Raw genomic sequence first — 9,993 nt, 5'->3', positions numbered from 1 at the left:
TCTAGAAAACTGAATAGTGACCTACTGGTAGAATATGTCTTTGGAATAAATGCATTACTTTAATTAACCTTCATACATGTGAAGTATATAACTGTAATAGTATAAAGATTAATCTAGTTATGAGGGAAAAATAGAAGTATCATCCAATACCAAGGGTGTACTATGAAGTCATTTTATGGTGTTTTGACTTGAAGTTCTGTAATGTAAGATATTAGGAGCAAGCAAAGTGTTCACATTCACAAACAAGGAGTGCCTTTTAGAATTACTGACCAGAGAGAGTATTATTGAACCCTTTAAAAATGCAGATTTCCTAAAATAAAATTTAATGCTATGGTTAAAAAGAGTTAGCCTTTTTTAAAAAAATTTTGACTCAAAATTTACTTTATTCAAATGATTATGTAGCATATGAAATCAAGGAATTTAAGTAAGAACTTTCTCCGGTGTCAGAAGTATCACAGTAATAAAAACCGGGACCTGTCTTTAGAGCATGAGCTAGCTGTTTGAAACCTGGGGCTTATACAGGGACACTTAGCTCAGCCTGGGAGGAGGGGACTGGACCTGCCTGGAATGTATCTACCAGGTTGAACTCAATCCCCAGGGGAGTCTTTGCCGTGGAGGACATGAGTTAGCCATTTTTTAAAGATGAATAGACCGTGGATTCTAGGTAGCAATACGGTTATTAGCTTGTAAGAAACTATGTAATTGAATTGTGATGTTCTTTATACAACTTTATATAACCCCAGTCTTAATAACAGCAGGAGAGAAGGAGAAAGGGGAGAGGGAGAAAGGGATGTGGGGGGAAAGAAAGAACAAGATCGAGAAGAAGGAAGGCAAGAAGAAAAGGAGAAGGTGGAGGAGAATAATAACTAATTAAAACATCAATTTATCTGAACATGCTTCAAGTTGTCTAACGACAACCCATGAAAACCCAGTAAGACGGTCACCAAAGCTCCAAACACTATGGGACAACAGTTAGGACCACAGAGCCGTGTGTCATCCTGTGGCTTCTATGTGATTATAAATGGCAGTTGTTTATTTTAGTATATAAACTTCACTTAAGGCATTTAGAACGCAGTTTTTAAAAGTAACTTCAAGCAGGCACCCTCTGACCTTTCACAGTTAACATTCAAGTAGTTGAAAATTGCTAGCTAATACATTGCTTCTGTGAAATGCAGGGTATTCTTTAACTCAATTTCATTTATTCAAAGAAAAAATGCTTGAACCTTGAAAGAACATAGCATTGTAAAACTCTCATCAAGTATGTTGGAATTATCTGTGCATTATGGCGTGGGAATACACTCTTTCCATATTCCATGAGAAGAATGTGATTCTTCCACCTTTACCATTTTGGAAAATTAGGAGTCATGGCTGACACGTATTTTAGCTTGTTTTCTGCAGATGAGACCATCCTGGAACCCAACATGTAGACAAAACTAGCCTGGTAGTCACCATTCTTCCACTTTGTCATCCCTAGGGACTGTAACAGCAGGGATATGCCACCCTGTCACACTCACCACGAATCCTCATTAAATTCTAGAAATCATGGCTTCAGGGAATAACTGCTTTGAAACTGCTAGAAAACACTGGTCTTTCTGAAATGGAATTCCAAGGAGGCAACAGGAAAAACCATCGTGTTTTCTCCAGAACACAGATAAGAGTGACATGAGGTCACAAGAACTAGCATGCCAGGAGAGACCACAGAAACATTTCTTTAGACATCACAAATCTCCCTGAATTTCTGAGTCACACTGAACCATTTGAATAAACAAACATATCAGATATATTGTGTGCATTTATTTAAATATTACACAGCACATACATAGATACTGTGCTGATTACTCTTTGTAAATACTAGCTAACATGATCAAATCAGACAGGTTTGTAGGGATCTGTAGGCTACTACACTTATAAGGGAAGGTTTTTCTGTTGAATGTGAGCCTTGCAGGACATCAACCCAGAGCACTTAGGAGTGAGTGTGCTGTGACTGTACCATGTCATGCCATGCAACAAGACTTCACTTTACACACTGGGAAAAACCCAGACACTTGATATTCATTATATAACGCAGGAAAAATGATTTGTGAAACAGATTCCAGGCAGAGTAAGAAAAGTCAACATGCAGGGAGCAAGAAATGCTGAAGAGAAACCTGAGCATTCCTTGTTAAAGCCAAGTGTGAAGGCTTCAGCTGCTTAAGGTAACAGAGTTAGAGCCCCCTGTCCGGCATGGAACCAGGAAGCCATGACTGTAGACACGGTGTCATCCTGCAGTTACCCAACCAGTCACAGACAACCTGAGAGCCACAGCATCATCAAATAGTCCTCAAACCAATGGCAGGTGCTCAGGACAGTGACCTGACCTTGTGGTCTGGAGGGAAGTGGAGAGCAGAATGGGAGAAGGAAACCCCTCTGCAGACGGCACTGCATACTGGGAGCTCAGGGTCCTGTGTGTGCACTGCATCCAGGGAGGAGTAAGGGCGGGGGGAATGTCTGTTTCCTCCTGTGCACCATAGAGTCACCTGCCCATCTCCTGGTGTTGAGAGGCCGTGTAAAGATCATGGTTTCCGTCAGGGTGGACAGATACCTACCTGTCCACACATATGTTTATGGAACTGTTTGTCATCATCATATAGCTCACCTATACCCTATTGTTGTTGCTACTGTCGGTTAATGTAGAAGTAGAGGGTTTTGGAAGGTGAGACTTGGTTTAGGATAAGGTGGGATTGAACACTGTGCTCTGTTTGTTGCACAGTTCTGATTGGAAAGCTAGGAAGACATGAGAGAAAGAGCTGGTGCATCGGGGAAGACAAACCATCACCAAGCAGATGTGACCTCTATGTCCAGAGAGAGCATGAAGTAGAGTAGCAGCAGGAATATGAGAAACAAGCACCCGGGGTGCACTTGACTTAGGGAATGGCAGTTATCTAAATAGAATCAGAATTATCCTTGTTTAAAAATGGAACAGATTGTATCCAGTTCTCAGGGTTCTGACTTGCAACTTGTGTGTGTACCGGTATATTTCAAAATCTCCAGACACAGAAAGACCAGGAAAAGCATTCTTTTAAAATATAGAACAGGAAGACCTGGAGGAGCAACATGGCACAGACTCCAGCTGTCACCACTGGACCCCACACAGTGCTGCGACATAACCAGCTTCCCTCATCACCCAGCAATGATGCATGAGAGACTCATGCTTTGCTCTTAAGCAGCTCTGACCTCCCTCCCAGCATGGTCATATGGGCATTGTCTCTGTGATAAAGAAAGTGGTTCAGTTCCTGTCCATTTTCACATAAGTTCATGAAAAGGTGAAGTGGGTCTCTCTCTCTCTCTCTCTCTCTCTCTCTCTCTCTCTCTCTCTCTCTCTCTCTCTCTCTCTCTGTATGTATATGAATATACGTCATATGTGTGTGTATATATATATATATATATGATCAATGGTTATCAAAACATAGAGATTGAGGTATTTTCATTGTCAAAGAAATTGAAAGAATTATTTACTCAGTGTGTAGAACATAAGGAAAAGATGAAGAAACACAGCTAGTCTTTCTCTAGGAAGTTGAATTCCTATCTTTATAGCCAGGAGGTGGAAGGTGCCCTGTGTTCACTGAGTACTTAGTTTTCTAGCAACCTCACTGTCTTGGTGCTCTGGGCACATTTCCTAGCAAGCAGAGCAGAGGTTGAGTCTTGACACCACTATTTCTAATGTCTAAATTTGAGTTGAGAATAAAAAGCATCCATGAGTGAACACTGATAAGTCCACTGTGGTCATGTGAGCTTGCCCATTGAGGGATGAGGCTTAGAATCTATCTCCTGTGCTAGGATCAAGAAAAGTTGTGGTGCACGTTCAACTTTTCACCAAAAGTTCATGAAAAGATATAGTTCCATAAAAATCTGAATACCAAATACAGAGAGCAGGATGGGATGGGGCTCAATTATATGAAATTTACTATAAAACAACATGAAATTCAGGTATTTCCATTATCAGTGAAATTGGAAGGCATATTTTTATTCAATACATAGGACAAAGAGAAAAGATTAATAGAATAAAATATTGTCTCTCTCTGGAAGTTGTATTCCTGGGCCTTAGGACCATGTTCACTGTGTATTTAACAATCAATGTCCTGTAACCTTATCATCATAGCTTCTCAGGTGACAGTTCCTATCAGGCAAAGCAAGGCTAACGGCTGACACCCCTAATTTGTGATTTTGAAACCAAATTGAAATTTAAAAATATTATGCCACTTTGACAGACAATTCTCCCACAAGAACCACAGAGTAACTACATACATTTGTATGTAAAAATGTTTCTGAGGACCAAGTGAAAGGGTAAGGGTGGTCCAGTGCATCCCGAAACAATATAGACTACTGATATAGCCATGGTTACCGCTCAGAGGTTAAAGATGCTGAAGACACCTCACACTTAGGACACAAGGCACAGATTATTTCACTGAATCTGACCTGAATGCCTCCTTCCCGTGGTCTATCATCCATGATACCAGAAAATACTGTACAAACTATCTAGAGAGGGAAGAAGTTAATAATCCTATCATGCCCCAACACTATGAACCACACAAAGAGGAGCATGGCAAGATATCCATAGAGGTGCAACAGAGCACTCACGTGGTGGTAACCAATAGCCGCCTGATTGGCTTTAGAGCCCACACAACAGGAGGGAAATCCTGCCTGGTTCTAGAAACCTAGTCAACTTCCTGGGACCAGTGAGAACATAGACCTTAGAGGGAAAAAAAAAAAAAACATACTACCACCACTTGGCTCCAACACAGTTCCTAACTGCATTCTAAGTATTATAGCTGCCACCTCTCATCATAGGAGCCTCTCCTTACAGCAGATGGAGGCCATCACGGAAAACCACGCTGGACACAATGCAGAGACCTGTCGATGGTGTTGCCCAGCCACGATGGGTAGATCTACAAAACAGCTCCTGTATCTCTGGCTCGGGGAATACTGACTAAGAGGAGCAGAAAGTCTGAAAGAGCCAGTGACTCCTAGAAATGTTGGCACAAACGCAACAGGAACATGGCAATATCAAAGACACCCAAACGTGGAAGGGGGGACCTCATGGAGTCCTTCCCCTAGACAAAGAACTAGAGACTTCTAGAGAGGGAGAAATAGCCTCTATCAAGGATGAAACCTCTTACTCCTAACAAAGTAGTTAGCCCAGAAACCATATACTTACAAACTAAATAAAACAGACTCAAGGTTGCATTCATATATTTGTACACACACATACATACAAACATTTATATGTAAAAATGATAAGAAAGAGTCAATGAATTTGAGAATGTCCAGACATGACAGAGGTGAAGGAGAAAAGTGACAGAATTTCAACTCAATTAAAAATGTATTTGAAAAGTAAATAAATAAGTAAATAAATGAAATGGGGAGAAAAGTGACCATGTGCAAACACTAATAATCATACAGCATTCATGTAAGATTGATGTAGAATTTTGGTAATATGGCTTTGATCTTATAAAGATTTCTGATCATTTAATATCTCAAATTCATAAGGTACTTGTATAAATATCAATTGCATTTGATCTATGAAAATAATAGATGCAAAAAAGGCAATCATTTAATTAAACTGTGAATTTAGGACTTTTCAAGTTTCTGATCCTATATATAAAAAGGAAATATTGAGGATATAATGTATGTAAATCTACAAAATCAATGTGAGTCATTAAGTTCAGAAAAAAAATATAAAAGTGTAAATATAATTTGTGTGTGTGTGTGTGTGTGTGTGTGTGTGTGTGTGTGTGTGTGTGTGTGTTTAGCCCCGAATGTCCTAGAACTCATTCTGTAGACCAGGCTATCCTCAAACTCACAGAGATCCACCTGTCTCTGCCTCTCGAGTGCTAGGATTAAAGTCAAGTGCCACCACTGCCTGACTGTGTAAACATAATTTTAAGAGTCTATAAATAAAAGAAATAAAAATCCTAAGAAGAAAACACCCTCGCTCTCCCTTGCGCAGAATACACTTCCTGTGCCGAGGGGCTGTCAGAGCTCAGTGTCTCCTCTGCAGATGCTGAAAACCCCCCTGAGCTCCTCCTCCCACAGCCTGCCTGGGACAGGACCACCTTCTGACTCTGCACTTGGGTGCAGAGCACTTACCCAGATGGATGTGGCAGGGGAGGACTCTGCCTGAGGAGATCTGCGCAGGCTTAGGTAGAGGGAGTTCTTAATGCATCTCTGAGGTTTGAATTTTAAAAGTGTCTGGTGAAGATGACAAGTTCCCACTGGGGAGCACGAAAACATGGCATCCCAGCAGAGCATTTTACCTGTTGAGCTGACTCTACTCTGTCTTGGATAACAGCAATCTGGGGAGGGCTGAGCACAAACTTTTCTCTAAGTTTCCTTGCCCTCACTGCAAGAGGAATAAAAAAGTTCACGACATAGAGACAACCCTATCTTTTCTCACCTTACTCTTTAGATACAATTCTGACTCAGTTCCTTCACCATGATGCCTCTCTCTGGGATGCAGGACTCCTGGGACTTCCCTGTGAATCTAGGGTCCTCTCTCTACACTATATGACAGGCAGCCACTCCTTGGGTCAGTCTTTCCATGGAGCTCTTGTTTTCCAGGTAGTGTTGATTCTGTTTCCAATATTTCCAAACTCCCAATTGCAGGATTTTAGCTGTGAGGAAATTTGAAAGTGAATTGTAACAGAAATTAGATGTACTGTAAAAGTCAGGGCAGACCTGGAGAGCCAAAGTGACCACCAGCAGATGGAACATAGCTGAGGCTGAGAGGTCAGGCTGGCTCTGCTCCATAAGGAGCCTGAAAGACCAGCATTGTCCTCACTGACAGAGGCAGAAACAGGCTCTGAAGCTAATGCGATTTTGCTCCATCTCCCACAGAACTAAAACACACTTATGGAAAGCATCATGAGCCCTGTGACAAAACAGGACCGGGTGACCTGTAGCTGAAGCTTGCGGTCATGCAAGCCTAGTACTGCACTCCTGATGTCTGAATAATGCCATAATTCCACAGCTGGAGGCAGGAGGATTGTAAGTTCAAGGCTAGCCTTGGCTACACTGAGAGACTCAGTTTCAAAAAAGAAGACAAGTACAATGTTTTATGTGGAGTGATTAATATTCCTGGTTTTATAATTTGAACAGAATGCTTTAAACAACTTGTGTCTTGTGTCAACAATTAAATAGACACTATAGATGGAAACATCATTCTAGAGAGAACTGGAAATCTAGGAGGGATTCAATGTTTTTTGTTTGTTTAGTTGGTTGGTTGGGTTTTTGTTCTTTGTTTTTGTTTTTGTTTTTGTTTTTGAGACAGGATCTCACCATGAGGCCCTAGCTGGAAATCTAGGAGGGATTCAATGTTTTTTGTTTGTTTGTTTGGTTGGTTGGTTGGTTAGGTTTTTGTTTTTTGTTTTTGTTTTTTGTTTTTTGTTTTTGTTTTTTGAGACAGGATCTCACCATGTGGCACTAGCTAGTCACTATATACACTAGGCTAGCCCTGAACTCCTAGAACTCTGCCTGCCTCTGCCTGTTAAAGCAAGTGCTTGTGTTAAAAGCTTGTGCCACAACAGATATGTTCATATGTTTACACATCTGTTTGACAGTTATTTCATTTCTCCACAAAGTCCCAATATCCTCTTTTATATAGCTCCAAATATTCTCTCCTGTTAAGTCTTTCACAACCTTCAATTTTGTTAGCACATAGTCTGTTATTAGCATTTTGACTAGCTCAAGGTAGAAAGGACACATCACAATCTTTCTCCAGATGTTCTATTTGCATTACCCAGTACTTAAGGTTTTTTTTTTAAGTTTTTTTTTTTAAGATTTATTTATTTATTATGTATACAGCATGTATGACTGCAGGCCAGAAGAGGGCACCAGATCTCATTACAGATGGTTGTGAGCCACCATGTGGTTGCTGGGAATTGAACTCAGGACCTCTGGAAGAGCAGTCAGTGCTCTTAACCTCTGAGCCATCTCTCCCGCCCTATTTAAGTTTTTTTAAAAATGATCCTAAAGGCTAAGCAATGGGATCTAAGTAGGGACAGTGACATCACTGCTCACAGATGAGTTGTATTTTCTATCTGTAACACCACCCCAAATGGCTCTTTTTAAGATGAAACATGATACTGTTATTGACATAAAAACACACCATGAGTAGAATCTTATATTTTATTTATCTTTCCAATTAAGAAGAATATCATAAGACCTTGTTTTTCATGACATTAGTTGATGTCAAAGCTAGGTCATTTTTCATGTCTGATTCACCATTTAAACTTGGACTTCATGGGTCCAGAGTGTCTGTGTGTGTCTTTGTGTCTGGGTCCTTACACAGGTGCTGGAGTAAGGAAAGGCCCTCGGGTGTTCTTCTTTCTCTGTCTGTCTTATCCGTGGGAACAAGGTCTCTCACTGATTCCAGAGCTCGCCTATCGACCGGTGAGCCCCAGAGATCCTCCTATCTCTTTGTCTCATAGATCTGTTGTTGTGGGTATGTAACCACAGCCAAATCCATTTCTTTGTGTAAACTGGGGTTTTGCACTCTGGTCATAGCTTTGGCATAGCAAGTGTTCTTGCCCACAGATCATATTCTCAGCCTGTAAATGTGGGGTTTTTATCCAACAGAAAACCCTTTACTCAGAAAACATGGCACTGGAGCCCTGATGCAGATTTGGCAGCCTTCTGTGGCTGAGCTGTAGAGTGTAGTGTGAACTACATCCTCCTGGAGAAAGTCTCTGCCACACAACATGTTAATAGTGACTCACGGTTCTGATGCTAACGTAGTCTCATCTTGAGGACACTTACCTATCACTGAATAAACAAATAGTCACTATCCGCTCACACATGGACCTTAAAAGCCTAGTTATATCCTTTTCAGTGCTGATGAACACAAAGGGACTGACTGAGGCATAGCTATGGCTCACAAGAATCTGGACACAGTAGAATATTGGATCATCTTTGAACATATGCCTTGAGAATGACATAAAGCTGTCCAAGATGGAAATCAGCACAAAGAAGCTCATGAGCAGCAGGATGGTCCGGGTGGCCCTTTCCTCTGGAGATGCTTTTGGAGAAAGGCTGGTGCTGTGAAGATGCTGGGACTTCTTCTTGTGCCTGCACAGGAGAACCACCATGTACCCGCTGGAGAGGCCCATGACACCAAGAAAGAATGCTTCCCTGAACACGAACAATGTGGACATTATGTATTTCACGGGGAAACTGAAGGGCAGAAGAGAGCAGGATTCGGTAACATACAGTAGGTGGTCTGAGGTCACATTAGGGGTGATAACTATGTAGACGAGAAGGTTACTGGAAATGGATGAATAGACAAAACAAAGGGCAAGCAAGGACCATAAGCTGTGACATGGTGATAAGCTTTTTTTGAACTTTGCTAAACAGGAGTGTCTGGGGCTGAGAGTGATGGCCTGGAGGACACTCAGCAAGCAGGTGGCACAAATGGAGAGACCCCTCAAAAATCTGTATAAGAAGACAAGAGATTTACATGTGATGTCATCCCATCCTTGCCGAGATATGAACATATCTGTAGCTATGACGCCCACAACCAGCAGCATCAGTAGGTGGACTATGGCCAAGACGCCAATGGGCATGTCCGTGAGTCTGGGCTTGTGCTCACGACTGGACATGAGGACATGGAAGAGGAGAAGGACACTGTTGCCTGAGATCCCAATGCTTATCTCAGAGAAGAAGGTGTTTCTGATGTTAGTGGCAGTGTACAGCTTGCTGCTCTGATTCATCTTATGAGGTCAAGAAGCACAGAGCAAATCTTGTGGGGAAAAGCAAGAGATACACTTCATCCCAGACAGCCTTGACCATGAGTCTCAACCAAGGCTATCACCTTGGGAAAACATATCAGTTCAGCCCAATTCATCCTTCTCCATTGAAATCCTCTACTTCAGCTCACCCCAACCTCCTTGTCTGTCCTTTGTGAGGCTCCCTTGTACATGAGTATTCCTATAAATTAACAACTGCCCTGGGACACAGTAC

General features: G+C 41.6%; 1 protein-coding gene across 1 annotated transcript; it reads right to left on the bottom strand.

Annotated features, from left to right (window-relative positions):
• Positions 1-8,349: 8,349 nt before the first annotated feature.
• LOC102903801 (vomeronasal type-1 receptor 48-like) lies at positions 8,350-9,743 on the bottom strand. The gene has a single exon (XM_006998057.3). It carries the CDS (start codon positions 9,741-9,743, stop codon positions 8,790-8,792), a length of 954 nt encoding a protein of 317 aa, XP_006998119.3. The 3' UTR covers positions 8,350-8,789.
• Between the last annotated feature and the right edge of the window lie 250 nt (positions 9,744-9,993).

This window comes from Peromyscus maniculatus, chromosome 3 (assembly GCF_049852395.1).
Source record: "Peromyscus maniculatus bairdii isolate BWxNUB_F1_BW_parent chromosome 3, HU_Pman_BW_mat_3.1, whole genome shotgun sequence".
In the NCBI taxonomy this organism is placed as follows: Eukaryota; Metazoa; Chordata; class Mammalia; order Rodentia; family Cricetidae; genus Peromyscus; species Peromyscus maniculatus.
This window is presented reverse-complemented; position numbering and strand designations above follow the sequence as displayed.

Bases quoted from the DNA above. Each gene is read 5' to 3' on its own strand.
- LOC102903801 (XM_006998057.3), bottom strand. From the start codon at position 9,743: ATGAATCAGAGCAGCAAGCTGTACACTGCCACTAACATCAGAAACACC.